The sequence below is a fragment of the Equus asinus genome, chromosome 3 (genome assembly GCF_041296235.1).
Source record: "Equus asinus isolate D_3611 breed Donkey chromosome 3, EquAss-T2T_v2, whole genome shotgun sequence".
Lineage (NCBI taxonomy): Eukaryota > Metazoa > Chordata > Mammalia > Perissodactyla > Equidae > Equus > Equus asinus.
Window position 1 is genome coordinate 154964514 of NC_091792.1, and position 19141 is coordinate 154983654.

Consider the following 19141-nt stretch of genomic DNA (forward strand, 5'->3'; position numbering starts at 1 on the left):
TAAGGGCTCAAAGCCAATACTATGGCACCAGCTTTTGAGAAGAGGCTTTATTGCGAGGTCGAGCAGCGAGGAGACAGGGGGCAAGGCTCTCAAATCTGTCTCTCGGATCCAGAGTTTGGGGCAAAACTTAAGGAGTTAGGGGCTTCTAAGCTACAGCTGGGCCCATGTAAGCTGATTGGCTAGTCTTGAATCAGTCCATATATGGCCAGCTTGGGCTGCCTGAAGCTGGGTTTTCCTTATTGAAGGAAGATTCTTGGTTCCAGGGTCATCCCAGGGCTATGGGTTCCCGTCTGGCACATGTGCAGTGCCGTCTCTGTTATTGAGCAAAGTTTGATTAAAATAACCTGTTTGGGGGCTGGCCTGGTCGTGTAGTGGTTAAGTTCGCCCACTCTGCTTCTGCAGCCCAGGGTTCGCGTGTTCAGATCCTGGGCACAGACCTACACACTGGTCATCAAGCCACGCTATGGTGGCATCTCACATAAAGCAGAGGATGATTGGCACAGATGTTAGCTCAGCAACAATCTTCCTCACCAAAATAAATAAAATAAAATCACCTGTTTTAAGGAAACAAAATTAATTTAAGGTGGTCAATATTTTATGTACTGTTTCATTTATAATTTTTTTTTTCTGAAGAAGATTAGCCCTGAGCTAACATCTGTGCCGATCTTCCTCTATTTTATATGTGGGTTGCCGCCACAGTGTAGCTTGACAAGTGGTGTGGGTCTGTGCCCGGGATCTGAACCTACAATCCCAGGCCACCAAAGCGGAGCGTGCCAAACTCAACCACTAGGACACAGACCCAGCCCCTCATTTATAACTTTTTTAAAGTGAAAAACCCATAATAGACAATTCCACACCTCCTGTGTAAAACTTTGACAGGAATGTACACTTGAGTACAAGGAATGGAGGAAATAGATAAAAACAATAACAAATGTTTCCATTAATGGGCTTACAGTTAGATGTATTTTTATTCTTGTTTCCAATTTTTTCAGTAATGTTCTACTATAATTTAAAAATAAATTTTTTAAAATTACCATACAACCTAGTAATTCCATTTCTGGGTACATATCCAAAAAAATTGAAAGCAGGGTCTCAAAAAGATATTTGTGTCCCCATGTTCATGGCAGCACTATTCACAATAGTCAAAAGGTAGAAGCAACGCACGTGTCCATCGATGGATGAACAAAATGTGACCTCTCCATATGATGGAACATTGCTCAGCCTTAGGAAGGAAGGAAATCCTGTCACAGGCTGCAACGTGGATGGACCTTGAGGACATTATGCCAAGTGAAGTAGGCCAGTCACAAAAGACAAACACTGTGTGATTCCACTTATCCGAGGCCCCCAAAGGAGTCAAATTCCTAGAGAGGGAAAGCGGAACGGCAGCTGCCAGGGGCTGGGGGCGGAGGATTCAGGAGCCAGTGTTTAATGGGAAGAGAATTTCATTTTTGCAAGCTGAGAGAGTTCTGGAGATGTGTAGAACAACAATGTGAATACACTCAGCACTGCTGACCTGCACACTCAAAAATGGCTAAGAGGGCAAATTTTATGTTGTGTGTATTTTACAATTTTTTTAAAAAAATACTATATTTTTAAAAATAATGGTTTTCACTCTCCAGTCACCTAATGTAGCAAAGGCACGTAGTAAAGTAGAGAATGATTGATTAATTGGTTGACTGACTGATAAAATGCCTTAAATTAAGAAGATCCAGATCTCCAACCCACCAAGTAACAGCATTATTTTGAAAACTCACATCTCTCCAGGTTATTCCTCTGTCTAAAGCCTTCAATGGCTCCCCATTGCCCTCAAGATAAAGTCCAAGCTCCTAAGCAGCCATCAGCCCTGACTAAGTGTTCACTGAAAAGTGCTTTACACACATCAGCATCTCCAATCCTCATCACCCCATGAAATAGGCACTTTACAGATGAGAACTGTGAGAGCCAGAGAGGTTAAGAAATTTGCCTGAGGTCACACAGCTGGTATGAGTCGGAGTCAGGTCTGCCCAGAGTCCATGCTTATAAGCCCTATGCTAAACCATGGCTCCATTCTGTGCCCGTCACCCCAGCTCACCTCCCCACACAGCCCCACACATCTTCTCCCTGGTCATGTAGAAAGACTGCACATCCCCAAAATGTCCTCTTTCAATGGCCTCTTACACACCACACCCCTCTTTCATTGACAGCTCTGGGGCTCTTCCCTGGCAGAAACCACCGCTCTCCCCAAAGCTGACGAGAGACCCCCCCCCCGGCCCTCATCACCGGAGGACTTGGGTCAAGGCCTCGAGCCCCCGTGTTGTCATTGTCTGTTTCTGTGACTGTCTCCCCATCTGACTGACAGCTCCGGAGGGCGCAGCCCGCGGTGCTCACCCTGGTACCCCCAGAACCGAACACAGTGTCTGCCCGGCTCGGAGGGAAGGAGGGAAGGAGGGAAGTTAGCTCTTTCTGGTCTCACTGAGGCTGTCCACATTGCCGCTGGTGTCACTGTAAGACTCTCATACCGTGAGATTTGACTTCCCTGGAATAAACCCCCAGTTAACCCTTGTATTAGTTTGCTGGGGCTGCCATAACAAAGCACCACAGACAAGGTGACTTCGAACAACAGAAACTTATTTTCTCGCAGTTCTAGAGGCCAGAAGTCCAAGACCAAAGTGCCAGCAGGGTTGGTTCCTTCTGAGGCCTCTCTCCTTGGCCTGTAAATGGCTGTCTTCCTCCAGCATCCTCACACGGTCTTCCCTCTGTGAGCCTCTGTCCTACTCTCCTCTTCTCACGAGGACGCCAGTCCTGCTCTATGAGGGCCACCCATAGGACCTGATTTAGTCTTTAGCCTTAATGACTTCTGTAAAGACGCTATCCCAAACGAAGTCACATTCTGAGGTACTACAGGTTAACACTCAGCATATGAACTGTGGGGGCGTGGCTGGCCATTGCAGCCCATAGCAACTCAAATGCAAGGTGACCCCTTCAAACTTGTCCCCAGGAAGCCACCACGCCACCGCAGAGCCACACTGCTGCCGAGCTCACACGGCACGTCCTCTCAAAGAGCTTCACTTGTAAGAATGTCTGATCTCAGGAAACATCCTAAGGTCATTGAGAGCTGTTCGGCAAGTCACGTGCGTACACAAACTGGAGACCGCTGTGATAAAGGACAGAGCTCATCAATGGCATCAGTGGCCTTCTGGAGGTGGAAAATTGGTCCCGGAGGACCTTCTTAACCTGGGAATCCAGAAACACTCTGAGCAGCGACAGTATCACCGCGCCACGTTTATGGTCGTCAGGGCGACTCATGTGAAGGAGAAGAATCATCGTGTCTTGGCTGTGGCTTTGGGCAAGTCATTTGTCCTCTCTCACCTCCAGCTTCTTCCTTAGAAATGAACGTGGTGCTCCAACACCTGTTCTTGTGGAGTTGTTGGAGTCATTGCACGAAGTGATAAATGAAAAGTACCTCTGCATACTCTACAGTTCTACAGAAATATGAATGATCACTTTTATTATTAGAGTAACAGGGATCCCAACTCTGACAGCCATCACCAGGGACTTCTGCTAAGAATGGAAGCTATACTGGAGGCCCATCTAAGATTCTTTTCAAACATGAGATTTTTCTGATTCTAAGCTATCTGTTTAAATTACTTACAGCAAATCCTTATTTCTTAGCCACACCAAGTTGACCAGTGCTGAGAAGGAACCTCTCATACATTTCTAAAAGAATTTAATCCACAAGTAGGCAAACAAAAAGTGTTTCAATGACCCAGAAGAGTGACTGTAATGGCACAGGGTTTCTTTTGGGGATGATGAAAAAGTTCTAAAATTGATTGTGGTGATGGTTGCACAACCTTATGAATATACTAAACCACGCAATTATATGCATTAAATGGGTGAATTGTACGGTATGTGAATTACATCTCCATAAAGGTGTTATATTAAAATTGCCCCAAGCCTTTTCTGGTGGACCCTGGCTTGGCAGAATTTCCTGACTCTCCAACATGGCAGTTCTGCTTCATAGGTCTCCCACAAAGATAACCAAGGGGACACAGAGTCCCACTTTACAGTGGAGGCAGCTGAAGACCCGAACCTCAGAGACGGACTCAAGCTCACCGTGTGCTGCCCCCATTTTCTACACCCTGGAGCATACTTAACAGGACCCAAGACAACATAAATAAACATTGTGTGGTTTACCTGCAGCAGAGTATGTACTGCGTGTGTCACAGGGAACACTCCTTCTGTGGCTGATAAACATTCAGAAAATCCAACGAAGTACCCAATTTTAAGGCATCCCAGGATGATGGTAATGGCTGCAAACAATGTGATACTACCTAAATTGGGGGGGGGGGGGTAGAAACACACACATATAAATAATATGCACTGATGTCATTTCAAAATGAGTTATATTAAACCCTCACGTATATGGTCAAATGATTTTTGACAAGGGTGCCAAGACCGTTCAATGGGAGAAGGACGGTCGATTCAACAAATGGTGCCGGGAAACTGGATAGTCACATGCAAAAGAATGAAGATGGACCCCTACTTTACCCTATATACAAAAATTAACTCAAAAGCAATCAAAGACTTAAAAGTAAAACCTAAAACTCTTAGAAGAAAATGTAGGGGAAAATCTTTACAAGATGGCTTTGGAAATGATTCGTTGGATATGACACCAAAAACGCAAGCAATAAAAGTAAACATAGATAGACTGGACTACATCAAAATGAAAAAAATTTATGCATCAGAGGACACCACCAACCCACAGAATGGGAGAAAATATTTGCAAATCATATATCTGATAAGGCATTAGTATCCAGAATGTATAAAGAACTGTAATTTAACAATAACAAAAAAGAAACAACCCAACTAAAAAATGAGCAAAGAACTTGAATAGACATTTCTCCAAAGAAGATATGCAAATGGATAATTAACATAGGAAAAGATGCTCAACTTCACTAATTATTAGGGAAATGCAATTGAGAAAACCACAATGAGTCATCACCTCACATCCATTCGGATGGCTGCTATCAAGAAAAGAAAAGAGAGAGAAAGAGAAAAGAGAAAGTGGCGGGGTGGGGGGGGAGAAAGAAAGAAAGAGAGAGACAGAGAGAGAGAGAGAAAGAAAGAGAGAAAGAAAGAAAGAAAAAACAACAACAACAAATGTTGGCAAGGATGTGGAAAAATTGGACCCCTGGCATACTGTTGATGGGAATGTAAAATGGGGCAGCCATTATGGAAAACAGTATGGCAATTTCTCAAAAAACTAAAAATAGTATTTCAACTTGATTTAGCAATTCCACTTCTGAGTATATACTCAAAAGGATCAAAAGCAGGGACACAAAGGGATATTTGTACACCCATGTTCCTGGCAGCATTATTCACAATAGCCAAAAGGTGGAAGCAACCCAAGTGTCCATTGATGGACTGGATAAACAAAATGTGGTCTATCCATACAATGGAATATTATTCAGCTTTAAAGAGGAAGGATAATCTCTCACATGTGAATCTTCCACAAGTGAAACAAGCCACTCACAGATAGACAAACACTGTATGATTGTACTCGGGAGATCCTTAGGGCAGTTAAATCCACAGGGATAGAAAGTAGAATAGGAGTTACCAGGGCCGGGGGGAGGGGGATGGGGCGCTGTTTAATGGGGACAGTTTTAGTTTGCAAGAGGGAAGAGTTCTAGAAATTAATTACACAATGTGAATGTACTGAACACTACTGAACAATACTTAAAAATGATTGTTGGTAAATTTTATGTTATATGTATTTTACCACAATTAAAAATAAATATATATATCTATAAAATAAGTGCTACTATTGGCCCGATAATCTGAAGCCAGAAGGCAGTATGATGTCCTGTTTATTACGGTACCCACCCCATGCATATCCCAGGGTCTGACAAATGATACACATTCAAGAAAAGTTTGGCCGAATCAACAGAAGGCCTCTAGAAGCTTTTGGCAAAAAACGATCAGTCGAAGAATGTCACGGCTCTGCTCAAAAATCTCAGTTCTCTAATCCTAAAATGCTTATTCTTGAGAAGAATAAGGGTGAGGGATATACAGGTACACGGAAGTCTCTGTACTACGTTTGCAACTCTTCTGTAAATCTAAAGCTTTTCTGAAATAGAAAGTTTCCTTTAAAATAATGATGGGAGGATCCATGGTAGCATCAGGGAAAGGGTCTATGCTGGGTGAAGAGAAGAAAGAAAACACTCGTTGATGGTGTATCCAGCATGGCTTTGACAAAAAATAAAAACAAACAAAAAATATGCATACGAAAAAAAGCCTAGAAAGGAATATAGCAAATACATTAAGAAGAAACTTGTAACAAACGAAGAAATTAGGGAGAAAAACATAGTGATCATGGGGACTTGACCAACGTCAGCATTCCTAATCCCTCTTCTGGGCCAACATTGACCACCATTCACACATTCTCTCCCACCAACGGGAGGAAACTGGATCGTGTGTGACATGCATTATGGCAAGAGAGAGAGAGGGCATGAGCTGTAAGTGAGCTATAACCTTACAGCTCAGCCTCAGAAGCCTGCAGTGAAGGGTAATGCAATCGCCTGGCTCCTTCCCATCGCTCAAAGCCTTATAGAAACGACTCTAAGTCAGATTTTATTGAAGCCTGGAAAAACCCCAGTGAAATCAGAAACTTTGTAAGAGTGGAGATTGAATCCCAGTCCTTTGAAATGGTTTGACAAATGCATGGTTCGTTTTGATTACAAAGAGAACTAGCAAGCACAAAGAGAACTAACAAGATGAGGCACAGCAACCTGGTTGGGGCGACAAGAGCACAGGGTGTAGCCGTGGGCACCTGGGCATCAGTCCCGGCTGTGCCGCTGATGGAACGTGAGTTCAGACAAGTCACTGCTCTGTAAAATGAGACTGGTCCACAGCAGGGGTTCTCAAACTTGAGCGTGCATCACAATCACCTGGAGGGCTTGTTAAAACAGATTGCTGGGCTCTATTCCCACGGAGTTCCTGATTCACTAGGTCTGGGGTGGAGACTCAAAATTTGCATCTTTAACAAGTTCCCAGGTGGGGCAGATGCTGTTGGTCTGGGACCCCACCTTAAGAACCACTGGTCCAGAACATCTCTGTCAGTGACATTTCAAAAGTTCTGTGATCAATACATCATGTACCTTCTCACACTCTTAAAATCCTTCCTTCCTTCATCTATCTATCCATCCATCCTCTTATTTATACAGCAAATATTTTGGGGACTCCTACTATACATAAGGCATTTTGCCAGGGGCTCAAAACAAGACTGGTGGAGAAACAAAAATGCGCACATATTATATTGCACAAATTGGGGTGTGCACAAAATATAGAGGGATGAGCTGGCGCCAGACTTCTCATCTGCAGCATGGGAACCAGAAGCCAGTGGATGAGTAGCTAGAGCCCACTGCAAGGAAAGGACTGCAGCTCAAGAATCCTATTCCCAGACAAGATGCGGCCCACCTGTCAGGGAAAAGACAGAAAGGTATTCGAGGATATGCAAAACATAATTTGCTCAACAACCATTTGTGGAGCACCAACTATGATCCAGGCACTGTTCCAGGCACTGTAGATATAAAAAAGTCAATAAAATGAAGTATATGCTCTCGATGGGGAAGACAGAAAACAAACAAGTGAATAATAAACACAGAAGAAATGTCAAGAAGTGCTAAATACATGAAGAAAAGTAAAGCAGCAAAGAGAAGCGAGGCTGATGGTAGGTGGTCAGGAAAGGAGTCTCCGAGAAGGTGACAACGGAACAGAGAATAGAGGATGAGGGAAGAATATCATCCACATAACTCGTCTGACAAAGGGCTTTAACCAAACAACCAGTGAACTGGGAGAGAGTCCTCAAAATTGGGGAAGATGAAGAGGAGACGGAACAACAGTGAGCAACAGACTTTGTAAAAATTGGAGGGGTGAATGAAGGCGTAATGGAAGGAAAGAGGAAGGGAGTGGAGGGGAGGGAGCAAGAGTTGGTGTAAAATAGATGGATGGATGGATGGATGGATGGATGGGTGGGTGGATGGATGGATGGATGGATGGATGGGTGGGTGGGTGGATGGATGGATGGATGGGTGGGTGGATGGATGGATGGATGGATGGGTGGATGGATGGATGGATGGATGGGTAGGCGGGTGGGTGAATAGTCCAGTAGGTAGGTAGATAGATTAATAGGAAAGAAAACAAGATAAAAGAAGTTAAATCAAAATGGATGAGGATAAACTATCTGGAAATGTGTAATCTACATGCCCTATAAAGACTTGTGATACAGGATAAAGTTGGGGTTGGTCTGGGTGGGGAGCAGAGACAAAAAACCTTTCAAAGGTCTCATGGTAGAGAGATGGGTACTAGGGGGAAAGGGCAAAAAGAGGGATGCAGATGTATTCTACAGGTCTCATAGGAGTAGAGAGGAAGTGGGAGGATCCTGGAGCAGGAAGCAGTGTGTCTTGCTGGGGGAAATGTGTGGTATTTTGTTTTCAGATAAGAATGGGGTAATTTTTACCTGACTGTGAGAACAAGGAAAAGGAAGAGGGCCATTAATGGACTAGGAAAATCACAATAAGATGTTCAAGTGCTCCAAAAAGTAAACGTGTGGAAAAGGAAAATGACGGAACAATATGTAAAATAAATCATTATAATCATCACAAAGAAAAACAGAAATAATAAAGTCAAGCATATAAATGATTACAGTAAATTAGAATGATCTAAATCTCCCATTAATTAATAGACAAGGATGGGAATGTTGAATTGAAAATAAAACCTAGCTATATGCTCTTTATACAAATCACACTTTGAACAAAGTGATAACAGTGGAAAATAAAGGGGTGGACAAAGATGAACCAGGCAACACAAACAAAAAGAAAGCAGGAACGGCGATATTAATATCACATCATAAGGAATTTAAGGTTAAATGTAATAAAAATAGGATAAAGAATCCTTCTACCGTTATCATTACACATGAGAAAAGACATAATGTATGAGGAGGAGGTACTAGTCACATGTGCGCCCAGATAAAATAGTTTGTGCTTGGTATGTTTACTGTCTGAAAGAATCGAGTGGAAGATTTCAGAACTAGACAGATCTAGCAGACAAAACATAAGAGAGGACGCAGAAGAACTGAATCACACAATCAATAAACTTGATTTTATAATGTCACCTTGCATACCTCAAAAAGAGAAAATGTAATTTTGGACGTCCACGGAACAGTGACATAAATCGATTGTGCTATAAAAAGACAGTGCAGTGCAGGGTAGAAGCCGCCGGCCTGACTTCAAATCCTGTTTTTTATCACTTATTAGGTGATGACCTTGGGAAATTACTTAACTTCTCTGTGCCTCAGTTTCCTCATCTGTAAAATGTGGATAATAATAAGATTGCCCATCTCATAGGGTTGTAGAGGAGATTAAATGAGTCACTACATTAAAAGCACCCAGAACAGTGCCCCACACATAGAAAATTCTACAAATAGGATGTTATGATCATCATCACTCAACCACAAAGAAAAGTTTAAATCAGAAAGTTTACCAGTCACATGACTTGAGAATAATCCTAGAGTCTACTGTTGGCAGAAGGGAGGCCCATCCTCTGTGTTAGGCACCCAGACCCCTCCTAGGAGTCTACAGTCTTAAACTGTGGGCTCTCAGAGGTGGACGGTCCCACAGAGTTAGTCTGCATCGCCCATCTCATGCAAGGATGCCTCCCACTGCATCAAGACCGGCGGCCACCTGGCCTCCACCTGGACCAGAGCTCCCCCTCCTCCGGGGAGGCGCCCCATCTCTCAAAGTGCGCCCTACCATCACCAACTGGTGCTCATATTAGAATGTTCTTCCTTACTTCGAACTGCAGTCAGTCTCCCAGAAGTGCCATCTTCTTCCCTGGAGATTCTGTCATCCCTCACTCACTCATTCATTCATCCATGCATTCACTCATTTGATGATTCAGTAAATATCAATGTAATCAACAAATATTATTACATGTCGGGTGCTAGGCTGGGAGCTCAGGATACAATGGGGAGCACATTCAGACAGGATCCCTGCCTTCGAGAGCTCACAATCTGGTTAGATCAACGAACACGCTGAATAACACGACCCCCTGCTTGATTAGTGCTGGAAGACGATGAAGAGGGTGCTCTGAGAACTCACATCCCAGGAGCCGCACGGGTCTGAAGGGTCAGGAAAGGCTTCCCTGAAGAAGGGACTCTTGTTTGCGGAAAGCCAGAGGAGGGCCTGGAGCTGAGGCAGTGAGGCGGCAGCATTTTCTACCCTGCCGTCTCCACATCCTCTCTCTTCCGGACTGAACATCCTTTCACTCCTCCCGGGCCCCCCTCCTACAGGTGCCCACGTGAGGCTCAAAGGGGCACAAGACACGCCACGTGCAGTCTGACTTCCTTTCCAAGGAATGCCAAACCATCATCAGCTTTTTGGGCAGCCACATGCTCTTGCTGATGCTGAAATCCTGACGTTATGTTCGTATTTTCTATTAGACCAGGGATCCCATCCAAACAAACAAATAAGTCAGAAAGTGCATGCAGTTAGGTAAAACTCTCTCATAGTGACCTCAGGCTGGGTCTTGGGGGTCACTGCTCCCCTTCCTGAGGGAATTGCTCAAAACCCCCTGTGCATTGATTTGCTCCAGAATTTTGCTGGGTGTCACTGCTGTGCTCAGTCCTCTACATTCTCTGTATTCTTTCATCTTTTTTAAATTCAGGACATATTCTTATTCCTCCCCTTGTCACCTGATTCCTCAGGGTCATCTTCCAGCCTCCTGTATTACTCCTCTGAAACTCGGGTCACACCCTGAGGACAGAGCGATCATTCTGAAATGCAAATACAATCACATCCCTCCCTCTCTGTAAAATCTTCAATGGCTCCCCATTACCCACAGGACAAAGCCAAGGTCTGAAGTCTGCGTGTAGGGTTCTACCTACCACAGATCTTACCAGCATCTCTGGACTTGCTCCAGACTCCAGCAAAAACAAAACATCCTCCTCTGGGGACCCTTCCCTAAACCTCCAAACCCCCTTATGCCCAGGCTACTCTTTTGCCCACCCACCCACCCCTGCACATCATAATACTGAATAATTTATTTCATAATAATAATACATTTCTCTTACTATGTGCCAGAGGCTTCTCTAAGCATTTTATATGTACTAACTTACGGATTCTCGTAACAACCCTATGTGACAGGCAGTATCAACATCCCCATTTTACAGATGAGGAAACTGAGGCAGAGAAGAGGATCTATATGCCCTGCACAGGGGCCATGCTCTCAGACATCATGCTCCACTGCCCCTCATCGTCTGCACCGTCCTCGCCCTCTCCTGCACCTCTCCGTGCAGGGCCTGATCATTCTGGCATCCTCAGAGCCCAGCCAGGGCCTGGCACAGATGGGAGCTCAGTCCAGGCTGTGGAAGAAAACCAGACCCAAAGGTCCTGCCCAGCCACCTCAAAAGTTGTCTCCATGCTGTGGGCTCGGCTCCCTTCTCTGTTGCTCTCTGCAAGTTCCAAAGATCCTCCCGCTCGATGGAGAAGACAGGAGCCAAATGTAAGTGAGGGGGTTTGCCCTCTCGGTCACCTGTTGCTATCATATCATCCACCCCAAAGCGAGGAGCTTGTCTCTCTTCTCTTTCTCACTCTGTTCGAATATTTCCAGAGATGGGGGCTCAACCCTCCTCCTGAAGCCCCTTCAGCTTGCTGGTCTGGTAAATGGGGGTGATAACACCCACCTCGAGAAGCGCTGTGAGGTTGAGACACTACGCCAAGTGAAAGAAGCTAGTCACAAAGATGACATGTTACGTGATTCCATTTGCAGGAAATGTCCAGACTACGCGAATCTAGAGACAGGAAGTAGATTAGTGGTGGCCTTGGGCTAGGGGGGAATAAGAGGTATAGGGGGATGACAGCTGAAGGGTGCAGGGCTTCCTTTTGAGATGAGAAAAATGTTCTAAAATGGACTGTGGTGATGGTTGACATGTCTGTGAATATACTACGAACCATTGACTTGTGCCCGTTCCATGGGCGAATTGCGGAGTATGTGGACTACATTTCAATAAAGCTGTCTTTAACAAGAAGGCGAAGAATTGCTGGGACACGCTGACTTGGCGCTTGCTATACCCATAGCAGGGACAGAAGCTCCAGGAAACGAGGAGTGTCTGGAAGAGGCTGTGTCTGCCGAAGAGTGAGGCTATAAGAGGAGCACGCATTCTGAGGAGGGAGAACAAAGTGCAGCCTGGATCGATGTTCAGGAACTCGCTGCATCTGTCCTGAAGTCAGCAGGCGGGCTGGAATCCCACGAGGACCCAGCCTGACCACTCCCTCCTCTGCGGCACCGGACGCTGCCGTGTGACCGCACACCAGGTTTTGCAATCCCGTCGACCATCCTCCGGTGGTTCCTCGCGAGTCCTGGCTGCACTACCAGCCTGTGGGCTCCCTGAGCAGCAGGGACTCCTGTTGCATCTTTGAGTCCCTCTCCTCTGCTCTCTGCCACCATCCCCATGACGCCTGCCCCTCTTCACACATGTCCTCGGTCCCATCTCTCTTAGCAACCTTCACTCTCTCACACTTGGGGACAGCCTGTTTCCAAACCCCATCATTGTGTGTCCGACCTTTATCTCTACAACTTGCACAGCCGCCACCCCGGGCTGATCTTACATAAGCAGCTCACATCTGCCCCTTTACTTCCAGTCCCTTAAAGGACGATGAGCATAGTGCTCTGAGCAGCCCATTTCCGGGGATGGCGTGCTGGACAGAGAGGCAATGTGTCATACACACAGGTGTGCCAAATTTTAAGAAAAAAGCACTACGTAAAAATCTGACTTCACAAAAGGAGTAAATTTGGGGGTGATTATTCACGCGCACAAAGAAAGAATTGCTGTGACAAATAACTGGGACAATGCTTCTAGTGTACCAGCATTCCAAACCACCCAATAAATGTAGCTATTACTCTTATCATTGTCATTCCCATAACTTTGTGTTAATAACACTTCCCTGGGCTTGAGACAGGACAGAAACAAGAAAAAAAAACTACCTTTACCACCGCAGTCTTGTAAGAGACTAGAAACAGGACAAAAGCAGGCCTCTGGTAATTAATGGGAGGAAGCAGCTATTCACTGGGTTTTCATGTCACTGTGCATACTGGGCTGACACAAGATACAGAGGCTGTGGTCATTTCTTCGAAAAGAAATCAATGCCTTTAGTTAGCAAATACAGGAGCTGGATTAATAATCCACCATCTCTATTGCATTTTTTTTTTTACATAGGTCAATATTTTTTGTTCCAAAGGAAGTCTTCACTTTCTCACACTCAGTAGGTGGAATAGAATGTTTCCCGCTCGAAGAAATGCCTCACAGCCCATAACAAAACCCAAGAACTTTCTCTGGAAAACCTCAGTGCCTGGAATGCCCCAGGCTGGCTCTGTCTCAGAGCCCCAGACGTCCAAGACTGTCAAAGAAGCCAGGGCAGAGCTAAGTCAAACCCGTCTTTCCAGCTACGATTCCAGAGAAACCCAGTCCCTGCTGGGGCTGAAGGCACTTCCCTTGGCACCGTGGCCTCCCGACGCTCCTTTGGGATAACTGGCCTCCTCTTCTCTGACGAACTGCGCCTCTCTTACAGGGATGGAGAGGGCTTGGCCAACTGTGCTCCCTCGACATCTCCCAGCTCCTCCCTGAGAGGCAATCAGGATTCTCATTTTACTGCTGAGGAAACCGGGCCTCAGAAAGGTGGCAGTAATATAGCTGAGGCATCAAGTCATGCCTTCCAGGGCCAGCGCCACTTCCACCACCCACACGCCTCATTTGAATGGTTATGTTATTGAGGCAACTTGCTGAGTGTCGAAACAGCCACTATTTATTGAACACCTACTATGTGCTCTCTCTCTATTGCCTCATTTGTTCTATCATTGGTTGGGGTCAAATAGACATCTCAAATGTAACCCATCCACAAGAGAAACCTTGATTCTGCATCCCCACTCCTGCTTCTTCCTCTGTCTTCCCAACCCTGGGAAATGACACCACCATTCACCAACTGACTCAGGCCCCAATGCTTGGAGTCTTTCTGGAAGGAGGGAGAGAGTGGGGAAGATCAGGGAAAGAAGGATAAAGGAAGGAAGGGAGCAAGGAGAGAGGAAGGAAGGACGAGGGGAGAGAAGAAGAAAAAGAAAGGAGAAAAGGAGGGAGAGAGGGAGGGAAGAAAACAGAACAGAAGGGGAGGAGAGGGAGGCAGGAATGAGGAGGGGTGACGGAGAAAGAAAGGAATGATGAGGAGGGAAGGAAGGAGGGAAGAAGGAAGAACTGAAGGATGGAGGAGGACGAAGGGAGGGAGGGACAAAGACAGGATCCTCCCACTATAGGAAAGCATAGGTCACTGCCAGTGTGCGTGGTATTTTTAGCCTAAGTTAATATCCTCAAAAGACCCTTTCATTGCCGTTTGCTTGTTTGTTTGACATGGCACTGGATTCACTGCCATTGGCAGAGTCACAAAGCCACGAACCTCCCTAAAACAACCATTTCCAGAACAGGAATTTGGGCCATCCTGGAGTTGTGTGCAGTTTTTCCAAAGGCAACATGAATCAGACACAGTCCCTGAGCCCGACACCTCAGATCTCATCCAGATGACAAGGCTCATACCCACTCGTCACAGCACAAGGCAAAGACCAAGAAGGAGCAGAAGAGCGTTACACAGAGAGAGCCGTGGCGGCCTGTGGGAGCGAGAGGGATGCCTGCCAGGCACGTGCAGAGGGCAGCGCTGGGGCCAGACCTTCGAAAAGGGAATGTGGGTGGGAAGGACGAAAGTGCGCTGGGCACCCGCCCCACAGCCAGCAGACACTGGTCCTGCCAAGTGCGTGAGTCCCATTCTACGCACGCTGAAACAGCGGTGGGGTAGGGGCTACAGATTAAGTACCCAGCCCAAGGGCATGCAAGGAGAGTGAAAGCCACACTCGAAGGGAGATTTCAATTCAGCTCTAACATGAGAATTCAAACAGAGATGTGCTACGTGTGTGGACCACTCCGAGCAAAATGTACTCAGCCTCTCCTATGAAGATTTCTCAGACAGCAGCTTTCTCCGAAACTAGACTCCCCATGCCTCCTCCCTTTGACCAGCATCTTGTCTGTCTCCCTTTCAAGAGTGAAAGCGCCTTGAGGAGTGGACTGTTTCTATTTTGACAATGTGTCAATCAACAGGTTGTGAATTCCCAGCAACTGACATTGGAATTCAGGAATTCAGACATTCTCCCCACTGTCTGGAGGTTTATCCACTCATTCCTTACTTCACTCATCCCAAAGGCACTTTCCTACCACCTGTTCTATGTCAGGACCTGCAGCAGTTCTAGGACCAAGAGACGAGCATCACAGAGCTCCCCATGGCAGTGGAGGGGGCAGATGTGTCAACAAGAACAACGGTGTTTACCCAGGGCACAGGGAGGGGTGAAGTGGGGCCAGAACCATCAAGTGGGGGAGGTGGGAAAAGCTTCACTAGGGAGGATGGGGTGTGGCCTGAATCCTGTCTTGGAAAGCAGGGCAGGTGGGAGGCATTTAGGAGGAGGGAACCGAATATGCAAAGGCACAGAAACATGAAATACTGTGATGGGAACCAAAAGCCTTTGAGACTGGAGCACAGAATGAGGGGCTATACCTAAAGAGGTCATCTGGGGCCAGATTTTAGAAGGCCTTGAATGCCAGGAAAGGGACTGTGGTCTCCAGCTTGGGGTCAGAGGAACCATTGGAGGGCTTTAAGTCAAGGAAAGATGTGAACAGGTTTGTGTAACTGTAGCTCTAACGATGGAATGTAAGGCAAGAGCCTGAAGGCAGAAAGAAGAGGCTACTGCAATAATCCAGGCTTAAGGAAGAGCGAGAAAGAGAGAAGGAAGGGCAGGAGGGGCGAGCCAAAAAAGATGCTCAGGAAGAGGGAGGCAGAAAAGACAAAACGGAAGAAGTCAAAGGAGGAAAGGGCGCACGGCTGCTGCCAGGCTGCAGCTGGCGGGCGAGCAGGCTGGGTTCGCGGTGCGCTCGCTCCCGCGCACCTGCCCGCCGGCTGGGAGACTCACCTCGGAGCCAGCGCGCGCCGGCCTCCGTGTCCTTGAGGCGGATGAGGCGGCGGTGCGAGGAGCTGTGGCGCACGTACCACAGCATCCAGAGCAGCTGCAGCAGCATGAGCGCCGTGAGGAAGCAGAGCAGGTGGCTCTTGCCCACGCCCGAGGCGTGCACGGCCCAGGCCAGCAGGAGCAGCAGCCCCGCCACGAGCACGTTCAGCCCGTACTGGCTGCTCAGCGCCTCGGCCAGCTTCTGCGGGACGCTGGCGCAGACGGCGCCCCGCCGAGGAGCCGGGGACTCCGGGGACTCTCTATCCCCCGCGCTCCGAGCCGCCTGGGGAGAGGCAGGAGCCCTCTGGCCCTCGGGCATCATTGACTGACCCGCACCGAGCCTAGTCCCTGGAGTGGCTGCGGCCCGGGCCCCACCTGCTGCCCTGACCCCTGCCCTTGCCCTGACCCCTCTGTCAACCAGCCCCTCACTCCTGCTCCCCCCTCCAGTTCCTGCCCCGACGCCCTCTGAGAATCGGCCCCAGTCTCCTAATCGCCGTCCGACGCCTGCGCTCCCCGCTTCTTCGCCCTGCCCTGGGTCAAGGTGCCCGCCCGGTCCACTTACCACCGTCCCCTACCCGTTTGACCCGAGCTGATCCCGGCTGCTGCGTGCTCCCCAAGGCGCACTGCCCCCTTCCTCTTAGGGCCGTTCCCCGCCCCTGATGCCTCCAACGTGGGTCTGCCCTGCAGAACCCCCGCGCGTCCTCCCGCAGCCCTCCCCGCGCGCCCCGACCCCTCCTGCTGTCAGCAGCCCTCTCCCCTGCGCCCACGCCGGCAGACCCAGCCCTGCCAGGGGCCCCGGAAAGCCTGGCTGGCTACAGGTGCCTCCCGCCGGCTCCCGGTGTGAGGGGGGAGCCAAGGGGTCGCGCCGGGGCGTGGTTGCGGCGGAGCAGGGCGCCCGGGGCTCCGCGGGTGCGTGCCCGGCTCCTGAGCGTCTGCCTCGCGGACCGGAGAGTCTCGGTGAGCCTGGAAGCGTCCGCGTGCGTGAGTCTGTCTGTCCTCGTCCCTGCGTATTTCTGCGGTATGTTTTCTCTGTGCGAGTCTGTCTGTCTGGCCATCTGTCTTCGGGTGTGTCTGGTTGGGACGGGCGGGGGTTGGGGGTGGGGGGAGCGGCGTGCCGCAGCGCCCATCCCTCGATCTATGAATAGGGGGAGGAGGTGTCTTTGCGTCTATGTTTGTCTGTCGGTCTGATGTACTTGTGTGTCTGCCAGGAATGCCCGGATCAGGAGCCAGTTCCCAAGAAAAGAGATCATCTCTCTCCCTCCTCCACGGGAATGGGGAGCTGCTTCTGGACCGAGTGGGGCTGGGGGTAGGGGGTGCCCAGGATCCTCCCTGGAACCGCGGGCACCCGAGCGCCTTCCTCAGCCCCTCTAGCCCGCCGTAAGCTGACCGTCGGCCAGGGTGCCCAGCTTAGATGCCTCTAAGAGGAGGTCCTGGAAGGTTCTGCAAAAGAGCTTCCTAAGGGCAGGCATGGCTGAGGGAGGGGCCGTAGCCAGGAGCTGGGAGGGAGCCACTGGGGGTTTGGAGCCTCGGAGAGGGCAGGCATGCCTCATAGGCGAGCCACCCGTGCAGCAACATAGGGCTCAGCACCCAGGAGACACCCTCTCCGCCTTGGATTAATGCTCTGCTGTTGCTGTACTGAAATTTTCCTTCCTCCCTCCCTCCCCATCTCCCTCTCTCCCTATCTTCCTTCCTTTGAGGAAGATTAGCCCTGAGCTAACTGCTGCCAAGCCTCCTCTTTTTGCTGAGGAAGACTCGCCCTGAGCTAACATCCCTGCCCATCTTCCTCTAGTTTATATGTGGGATGCCTACCACAGCATGGCTTGCCAAGCGGTGCCATGTCCGCACCCAGGATCCGAACCAGCAAACCCTGGGCCACCGAAGCGGACGATGCGCACTTAACCTTTACCACTGCGCCACCAGGCGGGCCCCTGAAATTCTTCATTTTTGAACAAGGGGGCTCACATTTTCATTTTGCAGTGGGTTCAAATGACATAGTCAGTTCTGAGTGCTAGAGGGTCCTGGCTGCCAAGAGCCCTGGACGGGGAGGGAGTCAACATGGGGAGCTTGCCTTTCCTTCATTCATTTTTTTCAATCCATTCACTCAACACTTATCAACACTGCATCATTTGCCAGGCTGTTCTAGGTGCTGGGGATTCTGCTGGGAAAGACTGTCCTCCTGGAGCTGACATGCAGATGCAGACACACTCAATATTTACTGAGTATTTACTGAGAACTCGCTGGGAAGCTGGAGAGCATCAAAGGTGAGACTCAGCCCTGCCCTCCAGGAGCTCATGGCCCAGTGGGGGAGGCCCAGCAAACAGCCCCTGTGAGCAGGGCTGCCTGGAGGGGAGGGCTGGGTGAGCCCAGATTCTGCCTGGAAGGGTGAGAGCTTCTTGGAGGGGCAGCACGTGCACAGTCTTTATCCTAGCAGCAGGAGCTGGCCAGGGGACATGAGGTAGGGTGTGGGAGGGCGTTCCAGAGAGAGGATGGAACACACGCACAGAAATGATTGTAAACAGTCAGGTAGCGACCAGGGAACGTGTCTGTCAGTACCAAGCTTAGAGTGTGACCTTCAGCTGGGTGTCCCCAGAGCCAAGCCAGGTGGATGCTCAGTAAATAAGCCAAGGAGTTAATGAATGCACAAATGGATGGACGCTGCACAAATGAGCAAGTGAGGCCTCCGAATCCTCATCAGATCAACAAGGGTTTGGGACCCGCTGCTGCATCTTCCCAACTGTGCCCCATCCCCTGACCTTGCTTCATTCCTTTTCAGCACACATCGTTACCTGGAATGTGAATACACCTGTGGCCTGCCTCTCCCACTGTAACACGAGCTCTATGAGAAGGACATCGCCTGACCTGTCCACTGCTGCATCTCTAGCTTGTAAACGGTGATGCCCAGCACATAGCAGGTGCTCAATATATGTATTGCCTTGTGTCCCCCCAAAAGACGTTAAAGTCCTAAACCCCAGCACCTGCGAATGTGACCTTATTTGGGAATTGGGTCTTTGCAGATGATCAAGATCAAGTTGAGGTGGTTAGGGTGGGCCCTAATCCAATATGACTGTGT

General features: G+C 48.6%; 1 protein-coding gene across 1 annotated transcript in view; it reads right to left on the reverse strand.

Annotated features, from left to right (window-relative positions):
- The window catches only part of OTOP1 (otopetrin 1), a 32506-nt gene extending 16082 nt beyond the window's left edge, over positions 1-16424 (reverse strand). Inside the window, exons 1-2 of the mRNA XM_014864316.3 lie at positions 16036-16424; positions 4174-4310 (exon numbers count right to left, since the gene is read on the reverse strand). Of these exons, the coding sequence (XP_014719802.3) occupies positions 4174-4310; positions 16036-16393 (495 nt within the window). The 5' untranslated portion in view covers positions 16394-16424. The remainder of the gene's footprint in view (positions 1-4173; positions 4311-16035) is intronic.
- Positions 16425-19141: the final 2717 nt, after the last annotated feature.